At 36.5% G+C, this 24786-nt stretch overlaps 1 protein-coding gene across 1 annotated transcript; it reads left to right on the forward strand.

Annotated features, from left to right (window-relative positions):
- The first annotated feature begins 5630 nt into the window (after positions 1-5630).
- Positions 5631-23607, forward strand: LOC127790690 (aminoaldehyde dehydrogenase 2, peroxisomal). Its single transcript, XM_052320301.1, has 15 exons — positions 5631-5792; positions 6454-6596; positions 11624-11704; positions 11786-11934; positions 13305-13397; positions 13483-13606; positions 14234-14299; positions 14392-14458; positions 14668-14744; positions 16591-16704; positions 22215-22292; positions 22368-22519; positions 22604-22664; positions 22797-22903; positions 23259-23607. The coding sequence occupies exons 1-15, from the start codon at positions 5684-5686 to the stop codon at positions 23353-23355; spliced, it is 1518 nt and encodes a 505-aa protein (XP_052176261.1). The 5' UTR covers positions 5631-5683; the 3' UTR covers positions 23356-23607.
- The last annotated feature ends 1179 nt before the right edge of the window (positions 23608-24786 follow it).

Genomic DNA, 24786 nt, shown 5'->3' on the forward strand with positions numbered 1-24786 from the left:
TGCAATTTTAATTCTTGTTTTTTAATTATCCACCGCCTAAATGGTTGGTTAGTTTTTGCTATTTTAATTCCTGTCATTTAAATTCTGTTATTTAGATTATGTCATTTAAATTCTTGTCAATTAACTTTTAAATAGAGATGATTAGCTAAATCCAATCTTGGGTTAAGGCAAGAATAATGTCCAACGCCAATGATTTCCAAAGAAACCTGCGCTTTAAATGAGTAACATTAATTTAATTTTCAATATGAGTATGTATTAATTATTGAAAAATCATTAGGTTTGGATTGGAGCGTAAGCCTAACTTAGAGCTTCTATGCCACGTATGAGAGTTACTAGAACTGGAAACGCTATCATACCCAAACTCGGATGATTAATTTAGTTATTTTGTGTATTAATTACAATTGAATTTATGATAGTTGCTTAAATTAGAATCATGCATATCATGTATGGGGATTGCTTAAACTAGAACTATCATCATCTCTAATTATTTTTAATAACAAACCCTCATATCGGAAATTAAATTAATTTTGCTAATCTTTTCTGCTAAAATTTGGGAATCAATTGGTTGGTGCTGAAATTGTCTTAACCCAAGTACTATCTAATTTTGTATTCTCATGTTCAATATTTATTTCAATTTCTGCCTTGCTTTATTTCCCAGTATATGTTGTAAAAAAAAATCATAAAAAAAACCTTGTTACCAATTTGTCCAAATGCGTGTGCTTGTGTGTGATATTCTTTTTCTTTTGCCATAAATAAATCTCTTAGTGGATGACCTGTACTCATCTAGTAAATATAAATTTAAATTTGGACTACAACTACATTCGTACACTGACGAGTATAAACCTTTCACCAAAATAAAGAAAAAAATATAAAAGTTTTGATGTGTTCTTATTGTGTTTTAATTGCAGGGTGAGAGTGTAGCCACATATAGTGTTGCATTTGATATCGATATTATGTGCCTAAAATTTCTCTAGAATTGATTGGTCAAAAGTTGACCATTAACCCCCTACCAATAGTGCATAGTGATTAGTGTGAAATCAATTATTGATTGCACAGTAAGAGACAACAATCGAAATTGCATAATGCATAGTAAAAGTGCATAGTAAAATTACATAGTAACATTTGAATTATTGCATGCATAATTGAGGTAGGGTGGCGGAGGAATCCAAAATTAATTGGATTTGGGGAAGAGAAAAATTATAGAAAGAAGGAAGAGATTGAATAAAAAGACAGAGGTAGGGCCTCTTCCTTTTCTTCTCTCCTATTTTCTGTTGTTGCTTTTTTTTTTCTTATTCTTCTTTCTTTTTTCTCTGAAATATCAGTAAAAATTATACGTGTAATTGTTACGCGTATAATTTTGAGACACAAGTACCAGTAATACGTAAATCCTTTATATCTAGCACAGGAGAAATGACCGAAACGATACCTTATTGCATATTAGGTGTGGACTAATTAGGACCATCACATCTTGAGGTGGACTCTATCTCAATATAGAAACTGATTTTGTATTCCATCTTTTTATCGGACAACAAATATGTATTTATTTATTTATGTATTCAATTGTTGTATGTGTGTGTTACTTAAATATCCAAACTATGTATGGCATGTTTGTTATATTCCACTGCGTATATTTGATACACGGTAAAAATTTTATTTTTGTTTATACTGTCATACTAGTAATTTCCTTCAAATATAAAGTGTCACTTTTAAGTGTTAAATTTTAAACAAATAACATTTCTATTTATAAAATATTTTGACCAAAAATATTCATCGTTAAAATAATGTAAGAATATTTTATATAATAAAATTATTATTTAAACTTATAAAACATAAGAAAATAGTATCATTCACAAAAAAAAGTTCCCTCTGATGGTGACCATTCGTTTGATTCAGTTATTACTTAAACCAACCAAATTGCTCAAATCGAATGAATCAAACTTTTTTCAAAAACCAAAATGAACCGACCAAATAGATACTCAAATCAAAAAATCAAAAAAATTGAATTGATAGAAAAAAAATCCAATAAAATTTTGAAAAACCAATAAAACTTATAATTTAATTAAAAATGACGTTGTTTTTGACTTTTTGGTCAATTCGATTCGATTATTTTGATTTTTTTCAATACAAAAAGAGAATCAAACCAAAATAATCAAAACACTCAAATTTGAAAATCAAATTAAATCGAAATACAATAAAAAACAAAATATACTTATTATACCTTAACCATTACCCAAACAACAACAATTAACGTTATCGATGTTTAATTGCATGAGCAAATTTCAATGAATTTGCAAGTAATTTCTCTTAAGTACATATTTTTTAGAGAAAAATATTACATCCACAAATAACTTTCACAAATAAATTTCATAAGCTGATGTGATATACACAAAATTTATAATTGTATAATTCAAAATTAAGAATAAAATTATTATGAATTTTATCAATTTATAATAATTATTTATCAAATTTATTTACAGATATAACATTTTCTAAATCTTAAATCCAAAACATTAAATCCTAAACCAAAAATATAACATTTCTTAAAGCTATTCTTTTAGGGAGGGCAACTCTATAGCTTATTAGCTCGTAGGGTTTTTTTTTGCTAAAGTGAAAAAGTAAAGTACCTCTTGACCCTAGTATAGCTTGTAAGATTTTCTTATTTGGAAAGTCAACCAAAATTCACTTTTGCACTTTATAGATAAATAGCTAAATTTTGACAAATTTTTGTATAAAATAATTTCACAATAAAATTATAGATATGCAGTAATTGACAACTTCAAATGTCATCTTCAAACACAACAATTAATTTATTGACTGAAAATATTATCATCAGACTGTTTAAACTCTACAAAAAAAAAGAACGATCGAAAAGTCAAGAGCAGTCCTTGCACAATTACTTCGATACTTAAGTTAAATACTTAAAACTTAAATGTCATATTGAAATCAATATTAAAAATATATATTTGCTAGAATAAATACTCATCTATTTATAGATGAGTATGGAGCTTTTGAAATTTATTATGATTATAATTTTTATGGATAATATTTATTTTGATATTCCGTTATCTCCTAAAATTAGGATTCTTATAGATAGTGTTTATTCTTTTTACATAACTATTGGAAGGATTTTTGGATGTCAAAGCTATTCTCTTTGGACTTTATTTGGAACCCCCAATCAAGGGAAATTTTACACATTTTTAGATCAAAAAGTTATTTTAATCTTTTAGATTTTTTGATCTTTTAATAGGCTTTTCTTTACGACACATCATCATACAAGTTTTATTATTTAGAATCAGACTATATCTTATAGTACGTCATAACTCATGTTCGTTAAGTCATTTTAAGTTTACAAACGAATTATGACATCAAATTTGATTTTATAAGAAAATATTGTTTCAAAGATAAACCCTTTTGTGTAAATGCTTAAATTTAGGGTTTTATTTATTGAGACCTTTCCTAATTTAAATTAGGTTCATTTCCATCTATAATATCGATTATAGATGAAAATGGCACAATTGGATTGAACTTAACACAATTAAACACCATTAAATTGTGCTTAGTCCAATAATATTAAGTAGAATGGGCTTAAGAAATCCAACCCATTAAAAGAATAGGGTTATATTAGAACTCTATAAATAACTCTATTAACTCTTCAATTACTTCTTCTTAAAACACTTGAGAGTTGAGAAAATTCTTGGAGAAGTGTGTGTGAGAATCCAAAATTGAGTTAGAAATTTTGGAAAAAAAATTTCATTTTTTTTTCTTGAAATTCTTGGATCTAAGTGATTTTGGAGGGACCGACTCGACATCTTACATTTAGAGGATTATACAACGGAGAACTTAACGGTGAACTTAGATTTTATCAAAATGTATTCTTTCGTTTTTACCTTTAATTTTGTAAACCATAATTTTAAAAAAAATGTAATACTGGTAAATTAAATTTTATTTCATTGCGTATATGATTAAATCTATGTAATCCAACATTTGTTGTGATTTAAATTAGGTTCATTTTCATCTATAATATCAATTAATCACACCTTATTGCTTTACCTTAAATTCTATTTCATGATCTCCTTGTCGATTATTATCATTTTTTACACAAAATAAAATACTAAATTTAAGGTAATACTAAGTTTGCCATACGCTGAACCGAATGTATAAATGAATAAAACTACTTAGAATTTATTGTGCGGTCAAAGAATAAAACCCTCACAAAACTAACACTTAAAAAAGTGACCAAAAGTATCCATACGCAAGAATATTTTAAATATTTTATATAATACAATTATTATTTAAAATTACAAAACATGATGAAATAACATTACTCACAAAAGAATTTTTCACAAAAGAATTTTTCCCCTTCTTAGACTTAGGTAGGGGCGAGCACAGGGGCGGATTTAGAAAGGGCAGGCACGGGTTGCAGTCCCCCAGATTCAGCCCTCCTCCAGATCTATAAGGCAGATTTGACCCATTTGAGGGGACGAGGGCTAAAATACTCATGGATCTGGAGATCAGCCATTCTCCAGATCTACTCCTAGATCCACCCCCTAGGTGAGCATTTAATATGTTCGATTATTGAATCAATTGAATTGCTCAAATTGAATAAACTAAACATTTTTTAAAAATCGAACCAAATCAACTGAATACTAATAAATGCTCAAATTGAATAACCTAAAAAAATTGAACCGATCGACAAATCCAAAAAATTGAAAGAAAACAAAAAATTTGGTTGAAAACAACGTTATTTTTCAACATTTTGACTGATTCGATTATTTTAATTTTGTTTAATATAGAAATCAAATCGAATCAAAATAAGCAAAACACTCAAATTTAAAAATTGAATCGAATCAAAATACAAATTCAACCAAACCCGATCGTGCACATTGGCTCGTTGGGTTCAATTATTTCTATTTAAGTGAAATGTCGCTCCTCTAGACTTTGGCAATCCTTGAATCAAGGAATAGTCTTCACAGTCAAAGACGGCATAAGGCTTAAATATGCCCTCCAACTATTCCCTTATAGCCATTTACCCCCAAACTTGAAAATGGACATATCGTACCTTTAATTTTCAATTTTGATACATTCACACACCTCATTTCTCAAATGAGTGTGCGTGATATACATGCATAATATTAGTGGGTTGTTAGCGAGGGAAAAAGAAGAAATAAAGATCATCATCAATGAGAGAGGATAAAGGAAACAAAGGTTGGTGCCGAAGGAAGTGATGGGTCCATCGCCATCGAATAATAGGTTGGTTAGCCAAGGCGAGAGTGATGAGGGATTAGTTAGCATGGGTTAGTCAGCCAAGATAAGAGCGGTGATGGTTGGGTTGTCGATTGACCTATCGTCTTTTTTACCTTGGTCGATCAAATCCACTAATTGATGGCGATCGACTCATCACTTTCTTCGCAGGTATCCTCTATTTTCTCTCTTCTCCCTTGCTGACAACCTATCTCCCCCCTTTCTTATTGATGACCTATTAATAATGTTCATATATCTCATGTGCATTCATTTCAGAAATAAAGTATGTAATCGTAATAAAATTAAAAGTTAAAAATTAATTGGGCATAATAGGTCTATTCTTAAGTTGGGTGGGCAAATAACTATTAAAGTAAGTGTTAAAAAGGAGGGCAAATGTATCCCCCTGCTAGTCAAAGGGCGAGAGAGTGAGAGAGAGACGGCGATGGCGATTCCGATTCCTTCTCGTATGCTGTTCATCGACGGCGAGTGGAGAGAGCCGGTCAACAAGAAACGTATCACCATTATCAATCCCTCCACAGAAGAGATTATAGGTATTCTATATCTATCTTTATCTGAATCAATCAGTCGAAGACAAGGCTCATTTCAGTTCGATTCCATATACTTATTTATTCTTCTAGAAGAAGCTTTACTGATCAAAGCACGCAGTATTTGTGTTTGCGAGTGAGAAAAAAAAAAAGGGAGAGAAAACCTACGAAGAACCTGTTATCCGATGAAAGGTGGAAATATAATCATCAGAATGATTGTTGAGGCTCACTGTAGATTGTTTCCTTTCAATTTGGGTGGGTATTATCTGAACGATGCGTGATTTTTCATTTAAATTTGAAACGAAGAGATAACCTTTTGAGGATGGTCTAGTAGTCGCCAGATCCTATTACCAGATCATGAGGACTCTAACTTCAATTAAAGGCTCAGCAAGCGTATAACTTAGTGATGTTTAAAATATTAATTTTTAATAAATGTATGTAATTAAATAAGGTATAGAATGTTTAAGTTTCGACAGCTTATAAGTAGTCAAACCGGTGCCCCCAAACACCCCCAAGGATCATCGTTGTGAAGAGCATAAGCAGCGGAGGCTGCGGAGCGCTATGTGTTATTTGGAGTGTGAATTTGATTTACTTTCTGTATTCATTGTCTTCCAGATGGTGTTCACTGGAATTTAATATGTAAAACCTTGATGGATTGTGTTTCCAGGGGATATTCCAGCGGCTACTGCAGAAGATGTTGATATTGCAGTCAATGCTGCTCGTAGAGCCCTTTCCCGGAATAAAGGGAGAGATTGGGCTTCAGCGTCCGGGGCACATCGAGCAAAGTATTTGCGAGCTATTGCTGCCAAGGTTCACTTAGTTATTCCGTTTTGTTTATTATTTGGGATCTATTACCACTTCTGTTCTGGAAAACTTTCTCCTCTGGTGGTTGTATGCCCTTTATATACCGGTGCCAACCTCGTTTTCTGATTTGAACTGCTCTGGTTTTCCTGCCTACTTTTGTATGATGGGAAGACCTTATGGGCTTTATAGCATCTTCCATATCCACTCTAGAGCTGTAAAAAATTTAAAATCAGAGCTAGCTTTTCACAAACCTTATAGCTCCCCTCCATAGAAAAAAGAAACGAAAGATCACATCACTTCTTAGATTTTTGAAATTATTTGGGTCACTCATGCCTTTAATTCTTAAATGAGAATGACATTGTAGCACCCTTATAAAGAAATAGCACTAGTACCTGTCTAAGGTCGTTCCTTTTTTGGTTGAACTGATAGCTCCCCTCCATAGAAAAAAGAAATGAAAAATCACATCACTTCTTAGATTTTTGAAATTATTTGGGTCACTCATGCCTTTAACTCTTAAATGACATTGTAGCACCCTTATAAAGAAATAGCACTAGTACCTGTCTAACGTCGTTCCTTTTTTGGCTGAACTCATCTTTGGTAATGGATTCTCAAATGACATTGTAGCACCCTTATAAAGAAATAGCACTAGTACTGTTTGTTTCTTAAATGGAAAATGTTGTCAAATATGATTTCCAGTTTTCTATTCTTTTGGGGAAATTTTTTTTAGAAAACAGGGGATGTTTTCCACAATTAAACAGCCCTGTAAAGTTTCCTAAAATCATGCTGTGTCACACTTAATTTCTAATGTCTTTGGCTGTGGAAAGTTTTGCTGATCAGTGCATTTCAGTCTTCAAAGCACAAGCATTAACGATATGAACAGAAATAGGTATACCAGACACCTTGTAACTTCCTTCTCAAATGTTGTCCTTGATGAGCTTTGAGATTGTTTAGCTGGCAGTGCCTATTTCTTGATCTGGTTTGCCTCTATTTTCTGATAAAATAATTTAGAGCAAATAATAGAAACATGGATATTTTCTAGTACTTCCGGTACTTCTGTTACTTATGGAAAATATCAAGGATCTATTTCGAATTTCTATGCTAACCAACGATCTACTGTTTTCTACTCCAAAAATTCTTGGGAGAGATGACTGAGTCATTTTGAGTTATGCATATTTGAACTATGAAAATGGTAGCCATATCTATCCTAGCACGTATAGACTTAGGGGTATGGCCTCCAGTGAAGTGGATTTATGAGCAAATACATGGCACTACTGATTTCAAATTTGACAGTTTATGATTACTAACAGGAAAGAAAGGTCATCATTTTTTGTATCGACAATTTAGCTTAGGCTTAGAGCAATTAATGTGTCATGACCTAAGGAATAATAGAAGGGTATTATTGTAATAGGATTGTAATGGGTTGTTAGGATATTTTTACAAGCACATGGGTGCTATTAGGAGGTTGTTAGAAATTAGTTAACTAGCTAATATGCCTATATAAAGGCCCCATTGTAAGAGGAGAATGTATGCATGAATTGATGAAATGAAATTCTGATTCTCTCTACGATTCTCTCCCTTCTCCCTGTGGTTTCTCTCTACTATTTCTCCCCCCTTTCCTCTTAATATCTCTCCCTGTTTCGATTGATTTCCCCTTCCTTTAATTTTGATTTCTTCCCCAATTCCGCTTTTAACCTATCACGAACCCTAGGTTCGTGACAAATGGTATCAGAGCATTGTTCCTTGGCGATTTTCGTTACTGATTTAGGTCCAACGGATATCGACATCAGCCATCAGTTTCTTCTTCTGGTGCAACTCCAACTATTCTGGTGAACTGCGCATTAGTGACAAAGAAACAACCAGAATATTCTTGGTTGAATCTTGGAGTCGATTCCGACTTGCGAGGGGGTGAGTGTCAACTCGAATCTGAAGGAGAGTAGCAACGGACACCAATCCACGGTAGGTGTTGAAGCTGACCAGCAATAGGTGGAGGAAACGAACAAGTCGCAAGAGGCTATTCTAGAAACAACACGAAATTGACGAGGTGACGGAGTCGAACCATTTCGGTGGTACAATCGGAGTCTACCACGATCGTAATTGGATTCCAAGGGCTTGTTGATCAAGGCGAACTCAAAAAGTGTTGCGGTCCTCCAGCCATGGTCGGTGATTGGGTGAGGAGTCGGTCAAAGAAGATTGTTGAATCTGCAGCAATCGCAATTGGGTCTAGCACGGTGAGACAAGCAAGGCTAGTAGTGTTCTCGGCATTAAACGAGGTCCACGAACGGAGCTGGGGTGCAAGCGACTTGGTGTGTGGGCAAGTAAGACCAAACAATTCCGATCGGATTTTGAAGACGAACAAGGAAGGTGAAATAGATTCAAGAGGTGTTCCAACGACTCTGGACATCTGGAAGGTGATTAGGTGCTGGGAGGTGTTAATCTCCAAGCAAGCGAGCACCCTTAGCTCGAACTTGGAAGGCATCGCAGGTAAGTGACCCTCGGCCAATTCCGTTACCATCCTTAGCCTTCAATTCCAGCAGCTTGTGTAAAATACAGTTGTCCTAGTAGTTGGATCCAAGTCGTCGTGTGTGATTGAGGCAAGCAAACCCAGGCGATCTTGGCTGTTTCTCCTTAGCAATGGATCTCAGCCACTGTCCAGCTTCCGATTCCTCTTACTACTGTTAAATTCTGGGGATCCAGGAAGAGGACCCAGATCTGAGGCGCTGAAATTCAGATCTAGGAGGGCTGTGTTGGCTACTGCGTAGATCGGGAGGCGGCTCTCGAGTGGGTTCCAACGCTCCTTGACGGATAAATTCTGATTGTTCATAGGCTGTAACTTCTCGGCAGCTCTCGGTTCGAATTTGTGGAAAGGAAAAACAAATCTGGTAAATTTTGTGGTTGACCAATTAGCACAACAATCGGGTTCAAGCAGCCAATTGCTAAGTTAGAAGCGGTACAATGGACCACTAAAGTGAGCAACTCTAAAATTCAATTTTGAAATCTGGTTAACTTGTTCGAATTGGTAAGACGAAGAGGAGCGAGTGCTTTTAGGCTATTGAATTACATTGAGGTGATTCTAATGTAGAGTCGATTAGCTCAGGGAAGTGTGGGATTCAGTATGTATAGAACTCCTACTCCCTGGTCTTCGCAGTGTCTTGTTCGTGAGAAATCGGCCATGGGAAGCAGTGCATGCACGAGACAATTGGAACCTCAATTGCTGTAGAAAAAATCTTCATTTTCAGTTGAAATGGGGTCTCAATTGCATCTGAATGATGCTGCATTTTCAGTGGTTAATTTTCATGCAAGAGAGCAGTCTCAATTGCAGCCGAAGGATGCTACATTTTCAATGGAATGTCCTGCTCGTGAAGCCTTGGGAAGCAGTGCATGTAGGAGACCATTGGAGCCTCAATTGCAGCAGATGAATGCTTCATTTTCAGCTAGAATGGAGCTTCAATGGCAGCTAAAGAAGGCTACATTTTCAGTTGACAGCAACAAGGATAAGCAGCAGTGTAGCTGGAAGAATCAAACATGGGGAAAGAAGTTTGAGAATGAGTCTAGCCGAAGGGACAAAGGAACAAGCGGTGAGATTCATGAATAGTGTGAGGAATTTGGCCGTATGTTCTACGAGAAGCTACAAGAGTTTGCAATGATACTAATCAAGAAGTATCATTACAACCTTCCTATTGAATACTTCGATGATTATCGTGGGAGTTTTAACAAAGAGAAATTCCTTAAAGTGGAACAGCCAAATGAGGACAGCCTTGTTGAAAGTAAATCCTTGATGTACTCTAGCTACCAACAAGTAAAAGAATTTCCACTGGAGGAGGCCCCTACTGAAGATATGAAAGGGTCTAAACATACTACTCTCTTGGTCTTGGCTATGGAGAAGGCTGAGGAGTACATGGAAGAAAAGAAAGTGAGGAAAAGGAATTGGAGGAAGGCACTCAATCAATTGACAGTCTCTCAATCATTGAAAAATCGTTGGTTGGAATTGAGATTGCAGTAGCTGCTAATGCTAATGTTCACAAACATCCTTGGTTTGAGTATCAAAGGCAAGTCTACAATCCTCCATTGTTGCGTTTTGAGGATGTTGTTGATATTTCTACAATGAAGCATGGCTGTGGGTTGAAAGGGAAGACAATAATTGCAACTAAGGATGAAGGTCTACCATTCTTATTTGTATTGGATGGTAAAGAACTACTAATGGAGGTTACGGACATGGATAGTCTTTACACTGGATTCTAAGTTTCAGCTACTAAGTATTTCTGTCCGGAATTTGCTGATCATGTCCATAGATTGGAGATCAAGTTTGATCGGGCAGCTATTGTAGAAGGTGGGTGTATTGGATTTGAATGCTATCAGGTTGCTCCCATTGAAGTTTTAGGCCAAATTACGCTTGGGATTGATCTCGGACACTTAAGAACGAGGAAGAAGAAGAGGCCTAGAAGGAGAAAGAAAGAAAGAAAGATAAATCAGATAGAGAAGGCGGGAATTGGATGAAGCAATGGTTACTTGCTGCAAGCTCTTGGGGACAAGAACTCTTTCAAGGAAGGGGGAATTGTCATGACCCAAAGAATAATAGAAGGGTATTATTGTAATAGGATTGTAATGGGTTGTTGGTATATTTTTACAAGCACATGGGTGCTGTTAAGAGGTTGTTAGAAATTAGTTAACTAGCTACTATGCCTACATAAAGGCCCTATTGTAAGAGGAGAAGGTATGCATGAATTGATGAAATGAAATTCTGATTCTCTTTACAATTCTCTCCCTTCTCCCTTTGGTTTCTCTCTACTATTTCTCCCCCCTTTCCTCTTAATATCTCTCCCTGTTTCGACTGATTTCCCCCTTCCTTTAATTCTGATTTCTTCCCTAATTCCTCTTTTAACCTATCAAGGACCCTAGGTTCGTGACATAATGCTCTTTTATTAGAACTTTCCATGGCAAAACCGTTAATATTATTCATTTGTATTAAAGGCTCGTGGAGTTTGACTGGATTCATATTGCATGTGCTGTACTTTATTTTCTCTATTTGCATGCAGATAACAGAGAGAAAATCTGAACTTGCGAAACTGGAAGCAATTGATTGTGGAAAACCCCTGGATGAAGCTGCATGGGATATGGTATGCCCATATCACCTGAAGGAAAAATTCTTTCTTTACCATGATGTGCAGGTCGTTTATATGCTTGTCCATGTCATCCAGGATGATGTCGCTGGATGTTTTGAGTATTATGCAGACCTTGCTGAAGCCTTGGATGCAAAGCAAAAGGCCCCTGTCTCTCTTCCAATGCAGACATTCAAGTGTCACATTCTAAAAGAACCAATTGGGGTTGTTGGTTTGATAACTCCATGGTATTTGCTGCTGCTTTATCTCTGACTTTTAGCCATTTTGTACTTCACTGGGTTCATTTACTTGGTGATTGCTTAGATGTATTGGTAAACTGAAAGATGCTCCTAAGCATTGCAGTTCGTAAAATTGCTTTTTGTGAATGAGGAAGAGTATTATTGTATTCATTTATAATGGATTTGTTACCATATTATCTTTGAGTTTCTCATGCAGAGTTCTAATATCATCTAGTTTGGTGCTTACGTTTGCACTTATCATTAACTTACTCCCTGCAATTATCATGAGTCTTTATAAGTTCAAGTAAATAAATAACATCTGGCTACTTCATTCTGTGGTTTGCTGACTTTGTTCAATATGTTAGTCATAGCAGGTTATGTTTTGACATCCTTGAACTAGTAAATTGACGTGTTTTCATCGTCTTGTATGATTGGTGTTTATTAAAATGTAGAAATTAAGTGGTCTGTCCTATGTCTTGAATGCTGTAATGTGATGCATATAAAGTGATGTTTTCACATTTGGATTTTCCTCTTTTATAATAGATGCATCCCTTCTTTGGGATCTAAGGAGCTCAGACCTGTTTAATAGAAATTGTTTCCTTGCCAGGGACGACCTTCTTCTTGGTATTTTGAAATTTATTTAGAGAAGGTGTAGATTTATTGTCTTTTGAGGTCAAATATGTTGTAGTAGCAGAGATAAAACTGTTTCTCATATTTCTTGATCTCTGTCGTCTAACCTATGCTGTTGTCAGTATTAACCAAAAAAAAGCTAATCAAATGGTATCTGAAGAGAATCTATATGAGTTTGTTCTTTTCCCACATTTTTTTTGGTTTTCCACGCTGGCATATCAGTGGGGCATTTTGGCACATGCATCAATAAGCTAATGGCACAGTATTTGAAGTGACACATGTGAGTGCTTTCTGTTCCTACGTTTTCCATGCTGGCATACGTTTGTCCTGTTATACTTTTCCCATAAATGAGAACTTTGATAACAATATGTTAATATGATTTTTCATATCATGGTATCATGCTTTTGCATTCCTCTGTGATTATAGATAATGGCACCAGGGAGTTTATACACTCCTAGTCTTCTGTTGAGCACTTAAAATAAATGGTAAGGAGTTGGTCATTATTACTAATGGTTTCGAAATGTGTTTCCACATTTCCTACAATAAAACTACGTTGGCATGGGTCTGTATTATGCCTTTTATATCTTGTATAATTCCAAGGGTGATGGGTGACATTTGTTCTACGGTTGGTCTTTGTGAGATACACAGAACTGATTGCCTGCATGATGATTTTTGTGTTGATAGCTTTTTTGTCATTACAAGCAAGGATTTCAATGTGGCTAATTTACTGCTTGCCATCTGTGTGGAAGGAATTACCCTCTATTGATGGCTGCATGGAAAGTTGCCCCTGCGCTGGCTGCTGGATGTACTGCAATCCTAAAGCCATCTGAGTTGGCATCAGTGTATGCCCTTATTAGTTAATCATTATTTTGTTTATATATTCCATTAGTTTTTTACATATGCTTATAAGAGTGCACCACAATCCAGCACCTGTTTGGAGTTGGCTGAAGCGTGTAGAGAGGTTGGTCTTCCTCCAGGTGTCCTTAACATACTGACAGGATTGGGCCCGGAAGCTGGGGCTCCTTTGGCATCACATCCTCATGTTGATAAGGTTTATTTCCTACTTTTGGGGATTGATCTCTCTGACATAGCTAAGTCTATACTCCTCTTCCCACAAAATGTGTTCTATAAATAATATTATTTTTCAGGTAGCATCTTCGCTCCATTATTTACTAGGATTTTAAATGGCACAGAAGCTGAGAGAAAATAAAAAACCTCCGACTCATGCATTTTGACCTACGCATAATAAAAAGTAGTTTTTTTTTTCCCTTTTTTCCTTTGCTTCCACAGATTCTAGTTCCAAACATAGTTTGAATTTGTTGATAACTAACTCTTGTTTTTTTCTTCCAAGATTACCATCAAGCCAATGCTTGAGGACTCAAACTTCTATGAAGGAAATTGATAGTGTACTAGGGTCTTGGGTGGTAAAATAAGAACTTTCTGGTGCTTTGAAAGCCCAATGGCTTGAATTTTTAAACTAGAAGCAAGCTGGGACAGTTTCAAAAAAGAAGAATATAATTTTTTTTGTGGGATGTGATATGCATTTTCTTTCTTTCCTTTTTTTTTTTTTTTGGTGGGAATGGGATGCTATGTGAAATTTGGTTTTTAGACACATTCTGTTTTATATGGGTGGATGCCCATCAGGTTATAGGACTGAAAAAATATTGATTCATAATAGATTGCATTTACTGGAAGTACTGCCACTGGGAGCAAGGTAATGTCAGCTGCAGCTCAAACTACCAAGGTATGGTACAATAATGTCATCCATTTTTCATATTCATTAGGTGCTTGCTTTTGGCTTTCTCATAGTATTATAACGCCTTGTTTTCTTGGCAGCCAGTCACACTTGAGCTTGGTGGAAAAAGTCCCATTCTTGTTTTTGACGATGTTGATCTCGACAAAGGTTAGTGCTTTCCAAGTTATGAGCACTTGTTTTCATTCTTCTGCCGTTCACTCTAGGATAATGGTTGCACTTCTTCCCTAGTTTCCAGCACTGCATTTTTGCTCGGGTAGAGGCTGCTATTTGAAAAAATAATTTTGTATATCTGATTAAAAAAGAAAGACTTATCTGGTTGTAGATATCAGCATTCACTCTGTGCTCATGTGTAACAGCTGCTGAATGGACTCTATTTGGTTGCTTTTGGACAAATGGTCAGATCTGCAGTGCGACATCTCGCCTCTTAGTGCAAGTAAGCACAAGTTGTAGATTCAACATATCCCCTACATTTGTTTTCATTACAATTACCACCCCCGTCTTTCCAGCATTGGCCTCGAATTTGCAGGCTGAGCTTCTAGCCTACTGTTGCTCCATTCTCTCTTATTTTGTTGTGAATGAGCATTACAAACATTGGTACCATTGGAATTTGGCACTGATTTAATTCTATTTGCCGTTGTTCACACATAATAATTATTTTGTAAAATTCAAGGAAGAAAGTGCCGTCCTGCAATGTCTAGATTTTTTTATTATTAACATCTCCTTCCTTCTGGGATATATTTGTAATTGCATTTCCCTCCTGACCTTTTCTGAAATTGCATTTTTCCTTGCTTGACTCATAAACTAATTGGCAGATTCCCCTTTCCATTTGGTGCTATTAGTAAATCTTCTAGATGATGTAATTTAGGGAAGGAAACCCAAATAATGGCCTTATGACATGGCATGTTTGTTCAGTGGAAGAGGAAACCTTAAGCAGTATCACCATTATTAGCCAATTGCATTATAACATGCAAGGTCATGTGTTATTTGACCAAAAGTTCATTTGTTGACAGACGGGACAATTGCTCTAACCTGGCATATGATATTAGAACCTTTATTTGCTAGAAAACTTACAAGTTTAAGTCAACTTCTCTCCTAATTCCCCTTTTGTTTATTTCTTCATGCTCATTTTCTTCATCGAAGAATGCCGAACATGGTAAACTAGTGGCATAAACCTATAACTGTTCACTGTAAGGAGCAAAATAACAATATTTTAAAGAAGGCCCTCTCCTGACTCTGTACTTGCAGTAGGCTTAAATTCTGGTTCCATTCCCCGTCTTATCATTTTGCTCTTAGTCTGGCTAAATAATTTTTGATGAAGCATGACCAAGTTCACATCTAATAAAGCAATTTCAAGAAGGATAAAATTCATTTCTTTCCAATTGAATGACCATATCTGTTTGCTAAGCAACTAGCATTAAGTACTGATAAGATTGAAATGCTAATATCTCCTTTGTAAAATGGCTAACTAGGAATATCTAACCATGCTATTTTCTGTTTTATCTTTTCTATTAAAAAAGAAAAATTATAAAAGGAGGACCAAAAATTTATTAAGAGAATGAGTTGCCAAAGAGTATGCATATTAAATCACTTGGCATCTTGCTCTGTTACCATAAGTATCTCCTTTTGATAATATACAACTAGTACTTTTTTTCTTCCTACTTTTTTTCCATTCTAATATCACTTGAATCCAGCATTTTTATCAACCTGTTTCCTTGACTAATGGTTTAAACATTTGTTTTTATAAATGAGTGAGAAAAGAAAGACTTTAAACATTTGCATGAAGAATATTCTCCACTTTGGGTGCAACTTGACAGTTTTCTGCTATTGATATTGTAATCATTGCTGCTACTAAAAAAATTATAGATTCAAATGGAAGTGGAACCTCGTGCACATTGAATCATATACACATGTGCTTCATCAGATTAATTCATTTTATATCATATTTGATGATCTTTCTCTGTGTGGGATTTACTTTCAGGAAGGTTACTTTTAGAAAAAGGATGTACCGATCCCATTTATCCCAAAAAGGGAAAGAAAAAGGATATATGTATCCTAAATACGTTCCATCATTCGACTACTAATTTTTTTGGGTGACATTTAACTAATTACTGCATTTGGACAAGCATTTATATAGATTTTAATTTGTGTCTAAACAATTACAACTATTTCTCTAACACGTTTTGTTGTTTTATTTTGTTTTTGAAACACTTCTGAATTATTTTCTTCTCTAATCTAACTAAAACTCCACATTAGAATGAAATTTTGATCCTTGATTTCAGGAAAGCATTGCGACAGAATTTGTGGACAGACTTGTGAAGTGGACCAAAAACATTAAAATTTCAGACCCCATGGAAGAAGGTTGCAGGCTTGGCCCAGTTGTCAGTGCTGGACAGGTAAGAAGACTGATTTACATTCATTTTTTTTTTCATCAACTGTATGCAATGGATGTAAATAGTTTGTTCGTTAATCAGAAGTTCCAAGGGTGCTTGTTTCTTGCTGTATACTAGCTGAGAAAGTCATGCTTGTCAAAATTGGGATCCTTCATAGAGTAGGTGGAGTCTCCTACATCAGATTTGCAGGATGGTAATGTCATGTACCTAGGGTTTAGCCTAGGGTTTGGATTGGAAATCGGAAGAATCTGAGGGGTTTGGGATCAAGAACAGAATGATTGGAGGGGGAATTGGACAGAAATGGGGGAAGATAATGGATAGAAATGAGGGAGAGTTGCAGATCTGAACAGAGAAAGGGAGAGATTAGAGAGAGCAGAGGGAAATGGGAAGGAGATTGAGAGAGAACTCAAGAGAGGGAAAATGAGAGAATTTTTTTATTAATTCAAAACATACATTCTCTAACTACATTAGCCTATTTATAGGCTGTTCTAACCTATCTAATTGAGAAGTACAACTATTCTCAGCAACCTAGAGCACAATATAGTAACGTATATAACTAACTACTATTATAATGACAATTATAACCTTGGGGATCCTTGGAGTTGTCCCCCTTTCTTGAAAGAGTTCTTGTCCCCAAGAACATACAGCAAGTTCTCTATCTGGTTTATTATTATTTCTCTCTTTCTCCTTCTAGGCCACTTCCTTTTCACTTTTATGTTCTTTCTGTTCTGTTTTTCCTGCAAATGTAAAATGTACTCTTCGAGAGTCTTTATACAGAGATTATGCCAGTGAGTTGTAATAACAAGCAGTCCAGCAGTAACCTCCTCTTCCATCCTCTCCCAGACCTTGTGGCAGTCCTTTTGTTCCGTCTGCTTAAGCTGTTTCTTCCCTGCCAAAACCAACACTGGGGACTGTTTGATACCTACTTTAACCCAAGTCAAGGATGACTCAGCCTGCTTGGGAACTAAAGGCTAAGCAACAATATCCTTAGGACCACCTTTCCCAAAACCATTCTCCCCAACAGAAGTCCCAGCAAAAGAATGTCTTTTCTCAACCTCTAGCTTCTTCCTTTGGTCCAAGTCCTTTGATGAATGCCTGTCCAAGCTCATCAGCTTTAGGATCAGTTTCTGTAGACCCAATACAAGATTGTTTAGGTCCTAATTGTCCGATCAGACCTTCTTTAATTGTATGTGGACCATCACAATCTTGACCCCGCCTAGGATAGATGTTACTGTCATTGGCATTCTCAGCTCCAGCCTGTTTCATAACCAGCTTATCTAATGGATCCATATTTCGTTCTAAATCCGATTGTTCCTCAGTTTTCGGAAAGTCCAACATCTGAGGAAAGACTCCAACACCAATATCCGCACAAATGGATGGTCCTTCAGTCGGATTTGCCTGATCCAATGCTGTTCCATCAGCATCTCTTTCTTTCTGTCTATTGAAATATTCCCGATGTTCACTTTCAACAATTTTCTCCTCAAAAGAATTCTCTGTGACAGTCGTATTTATCTGAAACCTCTCCTCCCGACTTATAGAAGAATTCAGCTGGGATACTGAAGTGGTACTCCTTAGACAGCATCATGAAAAACTCCTGCATCTCCTCTCGTATCGCACGGCCTATTTCCTCGCGCATTCGACTGAACTTGTTATCAAGTCTCTTTTCCCATGTCTCATGATTCTAGCCTAACTCCTCTTGATTTCTGTTGCATCCAATTGAAACTGTAGCATTCTCATGCTGCATCTGAGACTCATATTGTTTCATGCGTGCACTGCTTCCCATTGCTGAAATCTCACGAACAGGACAAGTTGAAATCAAGGAGCAGGAGCTCTGTACATACTAAATCCAAAACCTTCCGTGACCTAATCGGATCTACTTCTTATGGCCCGATCTATCCACCGGATTCGTCTCTGGATCAGCTTCACTATTTCGCCAGAGTGACCATGAATTAGTTGCTCAAATTCCAGAATCCAGACGCGAACCGTTAGCAGTTGGCTGACTGAATTCACTTTCCTTGATCGATTGTAAGAATGTTGGGATGCATAACCAATGATTAACCTCCCGCCTTGCCTTCACAATTTGAACCGAAAGCCCAGATTACTCCTGTGACTCGATCTGTCTCTACTTCCCTTAAATCGAATTGAGGCCATAGCCGAGGCTTAACGGATTTGCTACTGGAACCGGGATTCGCAGCCAAGAATCACACTCACTGTCTAGTTCGCTTTTAGTTTCGAGCCGAGTTACCTTTCTCTTTCTGTCGGTTGAATGGTCCCTCGTTCCGCAATCTATCGCCGACTTTGTTGAATTCGTCAGACTCACCAAATCACTGCGCGGTCAATTTCTACCGACAATTGTCGCAATTCACTTGGACGTACGTTGCTGAATGAATCGACTCCAATTGCACCACCTGCTGTGAATCGGCAATCCTCAATTCCAGGCCGATAGCAGTGGATCCCCACAATTTGCCGATCCGATCGTCAGAAATTAATCATAGAGGAACTTTCGATAGCCGTTGGACACTAACAGCCAAGGAACGATGGCTCTAATAGGTAAGATTCTAGCAAAAGAAGAATAAAAGAGTAGCAAACTTTTACATAAATTAAAAAGAAAGTCTTGACTATTTTTGCATGCTATGGTATATACTTAAAAATTTGTAAAGAACAAGCTTAAATTATGCACACAAAACAAAAGTTGAAATGCCAATGAAAAGTAGACAAGGACTAAATTTTTTATCCATTAAAACAATAGCTAAGACATAATAATGATGCACATCGCTGCCAACATTTAGAAGAAGAAGAAGAGTTGTTGTTGCAACAACAAAGAAGAAAGAAAAGGAAAAGAAATGTTGCTACAACAGCTGTTTGACAAAGAAAAAATGCTACTGCTGCAGTAGCAGCAAGAAGGAAGGAGAAGGAACCATATGCTGCTAATAAAGTAAGAAGCAGAAAAAAAGAAAGCAAAGTGCTGATATTGCAGCAGTAGCTGGAGTAAACCAGAAGAAATACTACAATGTTGCTAAAGTTGTAGGATGGTCTACTTCTGGTCATCTGGCAATCCTTTTGAAATTTTCCCTAGGATGACCAATTAAATCCTGAGTCATGTTTCCATGTTGTACAGGTTGGTTTCACAATATCAACCATGTGATGGAACATGACCATGCCAATTATCTTCATTCACTGCCATCTCATGAAAATTTTCCCAATGAAGATGGTTTGGAACTTTATATCATCATTCTTTTGCTAGAGGTTGTGTTAGGAAGGGCGTCCGGCATAAAATTTTTGCCACATTGTTCTTTTGCATGAATCTGTATTGTCAATTGACATTATGAATGCTGAGTCACCAACTCTAACTTGGTTAGGATAGAGTGCAGTTGGTGATGATATGATCAGTTAAATTCCCAAGTTTTGCTGTATTTTCTTAGATTGGGGAATGGTCTCTTGGGCCAGAATGCCAACAATAACAAACAAAAGAGGCCATATTCTATCCTAAAATGTAGCCTAATTAGGATTCTGTAGGATTTTGATCTTACCTTGATCCTACAATCCCAAAATTATCATTGATAATGTCCAATTAAAATGTTATATCGTGTGTCATTTATATAGATCCCAGGAAAATGGAGCATAGGATCATGACCCATTGATTTGGATTGGAATTCTAATTAACCATGACGAAGGCTAGAGTTGCTTCTTGGACCATGGGATGCTCTTTGATTTTGAGGAAGGCTGATATTATGAACATGATAGGGGGCCAGCAGACCTGTGGATGGATGGGATATTTGTAAAAAAATATTAGCAAATAATAGTCAAGAGAGTTTTTAGCCCACAACTGTTGCTGTTTTTAGTGTCCTAGTAATCGCCAATTGGGACCTGCTTTGATTAGTTCTTAATTAAATTGCTATCAGTTTCTGTTTTGTATCCCAATCATTAGGATCAATTGTTAATTTTGCTCTGTAGCCTATTTAAGAGACATCAGATAAATAAATAAGGCATTTTGAATTCATTGACCAAATTTGTACATGTTGAGTTTCTGGTTTCCTTAGTCAAATCGATCCCTATTTCACTTTTCTTAGCAACATAGGCAAAGAAGCATCAGTTTATACCAAAGGGCATCTTGAATTCCTTATCAAATCTGTACATGTTGAGGTCTTCATTTCCTCAATCAAACCAGTCCCTTTTGTTTCATTTTTCTTAGCAACATAGGTCCAAAGAAACACTGGTTTATACCAAAGAAAATTAATTCTTTCGTTAAAGAAAAGAATTCCACCTTGATATCTCAAGGGGCACATGGCTTCTCCATCAAGTGCATTCTCTATTAAATTCCTCAGAACAGGATTGGAACAATTTTCATTCCCATGAGTAATTGAGTGAAAATCTTCTCAAGGATGGAGGGGCAAGGACCTGATGGAACTCATATTTCTAGCTCTAAAATCATTGAGGCCATGGCTCTGCAAAGCAGAGGGAGCATATGCATTGAGACCTCGTCTTCTTATGGCAGCAGGGTAATTCTTTGTGAATAGAGCAACTAGGATAATAGTAATCAACTGAGAAGGTTCCATGAGTTTTATTGACAGCAAATGCCCTAATTAGTCTTCAGTGGCAAACAAAGTGCTTGTAGCGAGTGGAAATTTGGAGCAACCAAGCGGGGAGCTCAATCCATGTAGCCAATAATATGGCATGACTGTGTAGCAGAGGCCTAGGGCAGAGACTTCTTACCTCTCCGAGCCAAGGATGTGCTACAAGCATCATTATTATAATGGATCATAGGTAGAACACCATGTGCACTAACCTTATTTTTAGTCTCTTGATCCATAGAATGAGATGTTTGGGAGATCTGCTTAACAATTCACAAGGCTTGCATAGCTACATTTAGAGTTAATTACTGTAGGGATTGATTTTGGGGCATTACTGACGGGGGAGATGAATGGACCTGTCACATAGGCAGACATGAGATGTGTACCCATTGTATTCCTTTTGTCATTTCCAATTAGATTATTTAGCTCAATAATGTGTGTGGCCTTTCATGAAGCCCCCTTCATGCACATTCATCATAATCAATTAACATTACTTTTTTCTAATCACAATTTGGAGATGGAACAAGGCACAAGCCTATTACAGACTTTTCCTGGTAAATTTGTTACGAACTTTGCTGTATTTTAGCCCCCTGCATCTAAGTACACTTTTGGGCCACATGATGTGGCCGCACCCTTGTAGCTGCCTTTGGCTGAACAAATATGATGACGTGAAGAGAAGTATTATGGTTAGCTTTATCAATTGGCCTTTACTGAATGATGAAATGAGCCATTTCCTTGCCCAGGGGCATGATTGATTAGAGGAAGAAGTTGAAGTGTTCTGCTCAGCTTGTTGACCCAGGAATGATGTAGCTATTAGTACATAAATCATTGTTGAAATTTGGCATGCGATGTTGAACTTCTGGATCCAATTGATCTCTATGTTATGCTGCTTATAGTTTCTTAATTGCATTAAGATGAATAACCATATGTTTAATTCTCTAGTATGAGAAGGTAATGCAATTCATCTCAACAGCCAAGAGGGAGGGTGCAACCATCTTGTGCGGTGGAGATCGTCCTCAGGTACAGTTGCGTTTTCTCATGGTCAAAATTGCTTGTGTTATGAAAGGTAAACTGATGGCCTTACGAATATTACAGCATTTGAAGAAGGGATATTTTGTTGAGCCAACCATTATAACTGATGTAACAACCTCCATGCAAATTTGGAGAGAAGAAGTATTTGGACCTGTTCTGTCTGTTAAAACATTTAGTACCGAAGATGAAGCCATTGAACTGGCAAACAATACCCAGTGAGTTTACTCTATTGGCAAGATTCCTTGCCCATATGATTTTTAGTTGAATATGTTCTAACATTTTTAATTGATGTTTCACAGTTATGGCTTAGGTGCTGCTGTGTTGTCCGAAGATCTGGAAAGGTGTGAGCGGGTAACAAAGGTTAGTGTCTTTTTTGTGCTGGAGTGCAAAACAATCATTTCATCTCAAATAGGTTTTATAACTACAAAAACTAGGTGATAAACTAGGCTTTTTGTTGTTAAACTATTTTTTTCATTCTTTGGTATTCCACAGGCTCTTGAGGCAGGCATTGTCTGGGTCAATTGCTCCCAGCCATGCTTCTGTCAAGCTCCATGGGGTGGCAACAAACGCAGTGGTTTTGGGCGCGAATTAGGGGAATGGTATTGTAACAATTGCTCTTTCTAGTCTTCTTCTGACAAATTTAGAACTCGTGGATCAAGTGTCCAATTTTTATGTACAGAACTGGGTGTGATGGGGAGGCCATGGTCTTTGCAGATATCTCTCTCAGATGATATGCCAGCCTTTTCAGAATATACTTGCATGCCAATTTTTTTTAAAAAAATATAGTAAAACCATGTCACAAAAACTAAAATAAATGAAACTACCTTTTAGAATTAAACTGTGAATAGGATAAGATCCTACCTACATACTCTTAGTTCATCTTGATGGATATGCCAGAGTAGAATGCATGGATGGCGTCTAATAAGTGTTAACATTTCTACTACTCCTCTGCAGGGGACTTGACAACTACTTGAGCTTGAAGCAGGTGACACAGTACACCTCCAACGAACCATGGGGGTGGTATCCATCTCCTGAAAAGCCAAAGCTTTAAAGATTCTCAGCAGCAGCAGGAGAATGCCATTGCAGCTCATTATTGCACTCAATCTAGAAGAGAGGCTGGTAGTTAACAAGTCACCAATGCCAGTTTGATCCAACTGCAGTTTTTCCAATCGTGGTGGAGGATCTGCTTTGTAGCTGCAGCACAATAAGTTCAAACAGTATGTTGTATTTTCTTGTACATTTTTCTTTATCTTTATGAATTGCACTTGGGATTAATGCTTAATATGTTGTCTCAGGTTTGATTTGTGGTTTGTTGTTGAGAATTGCATTTTTAATTAAAATGGAATTATTAGCATATTCTTTCTAAGGAGTGAACACTAAACTTGAGTTGTGAAGAAACAATTTAGAATTTAAGGGATTTAAATTAAGTAGAAAGAAAATAGAATATATAGAATATAAATTTAGTAAGAATGCAAGAGTGGATGATGTTATAATAAAATTGGAAGACTAAATCTTACAAAGAAAATACTATTTTTGATATTTGGGATCAGTGATTCAAAAAGATAGAGAAATTCACAAGGATGTCACACATAGAATTAAGGCAGGTTGGCTAAAATGGAGAAATGCATCAAGAGTGTTATGTGATGGTAAAATCCCATTAGAAAATTCTATAGGAGAGTGTCATGACCCTGAGTAATAAAAGGGTATTATTGTAATATGGTAGAATAGTTTGTTAGGGATATTCTAGCAATTAGTTAGGTGCACATGGCTGCATGTGCAAGGCTGTTAGGGGACAAATATGCCTATATAAGGCTGATGTAAATGGAGTGGATGATATACTGAAAATTATTGAAATGAATATCTGATTCTCTCTCATTTTCTCTCTACTTCTCTCTCTCATTTCTCTCTACATCCTTCCCTTAATTCTGTCCAAATATCCTTTTAAACTTTTTGTTCTTAGTTCTACTCAATCAGATTCTTTCGATTGCCAATCCAGCCCCATTATGAACCCTAGGTTCATGACAATTGGTATCAGAGCGGTTGTTCTTCGACTGTGGTTCATGCAATTTTGATAAATTGATTCCGACGACTCTCATTGAAATTGATTAAGCAGTGATTCGTGGATTCCTGTGAACTTTCTTAACCACAACAGAATCCGTGAACTTCAATGGTTGCAGTCGCGGTTCGAGAAGGCGACAGAAGTAAATCCAGCGATTTCCAATTTCGAAGAATTCTGTAGGTTGCATCACAATCGCTCAAGGTAGGCGAGCAGCCCAGGCGATTCTAATACTGAAATTCTGGCGATTTGGCGGAATTCCGACAAGTTAGTGAAGAGGATCTAGAGCGATCGCTGAACCAGCAAGTGCGATGGTCTGCAATCAGTTCAGCATATCGGAGGTTTAGGCAATAATCAAAGTGGCGCAGACGAGGAGACGGGGCAGAGGCGACTCTTAGAGCTGAACCTTAGCCTTCAGTTTCTTAT

Source organism: Diospyros lotus, chromosome 14 (genome assembly GCF_014633365.1).
Source record: "Diospyros lotus cultivar Yz01 chromosome 14, ASM1463336v1, whole genome shotgun sequence".
In the NCBI taxonomy this organism is placed as follows: Eukaryota; Viridiplantae; Streptophyta; class Magnoliopsida; order Ericales; family Ebenaceae; genus Diospyros; species Diospyros lotus.

Coding starts and splice junctions, on each gene's coding strand:
- LOC127790690 (XM_052320301.1), top strand. CDS start 5,684: ATGGCGATTCCGATTCCTTCTCGTATGCTGTTCATCGACGGCGAGTGG. Junction 5,793..6,453: donor CTCCACAGAAGAGATTATAG/GTATTCTATATC, acceptor TTGTGTTTCCAG/GGGATATTCCAGCGGCTACT. Junction 22,904..23,258: donor GGGCGCGAATTAGGGGAATG/GTATTGTAACAA, acceptor ACTCCTCTGCAG/GGGACTTGACAACTACTTGA.